We start from the raw sequence: 347 nt of genomic DNA on the forward strand, positions 1-347 counted from the left end.
AAGGACAATTTATTCTTCAAAAAAGTGACAAATAATCTCTGGTAACACTTACTCTGGCTGTGTTTTATCATGCCTTCAGCCTTGTGAGTTGTTGTTGTAGATTCTTTGAGAGTGAGAGCCATTTATTCCTCTCCGGGAATTGTCCCTTCCTCTTCTCCCGTTGGACTTTCTTCCTCCTGATTTGTGTTTCCCCCATTTCGAGTAATGCTTTCCTCTCGCCCAGCTACTTTTTTTGCCTTTTGATCTATAGCTCTTCTGGCTATATCTGTGTTTTCCCTAAATAAAAATGCATCGCCTTTGAGGCCAAAGAAAGGATCATTGTTTTAATATATGCATTTCTTATTCCC

The 347-nt window shown here is 39.5% G+C and overlaps 1 protein-coding gene across 3 annotated transcripts in view; it reads right to left on the reverse strand.

Moving 5' to 3' along the window:
• LOC125483561 (mucin-2-like) overlaps positions 1 to 347 on the reverse strand; it is a 17,099-nt gene that overhangs the window by 4,700 nt on the left and 12,052 nt on the right. Inside the window, exon 4 of one of the 3 annotated variants that reach the window (XR_007262510.1) lies at positions 53 to 295. The exons of 1 other annotated variant lie outside the window; for it this stretch is intronic. Coding sequence is in view for 1 of the 2 variants with exons in the window: in XM_048599424.1 (XP_048455381.1) it covers positions 76 to 276 (201 nt within the window). In the remaining variant the exon portion in view is untranslated. The remainder of the gene's footprint in view (positions 1 to 52; positions 296 to 347) is intronic. One more of the 3 variants, XM_048599424.1, reaches the window with a different exon arrangement.

Source organism: Rhincodon typus, chromosome 7 (assembly GCF_021869965.1).
Source record: "Rhincodon typus isolate 14 chromosome 7, sRhiTyp1.1, whole genome shotgun sequence".
NCBI lineage: Eukaryota > Metazoa > Chordata > Chondrichthyes > Orectolobiformes > Rhincodontidae > Rhincodon > Rhincodon typus.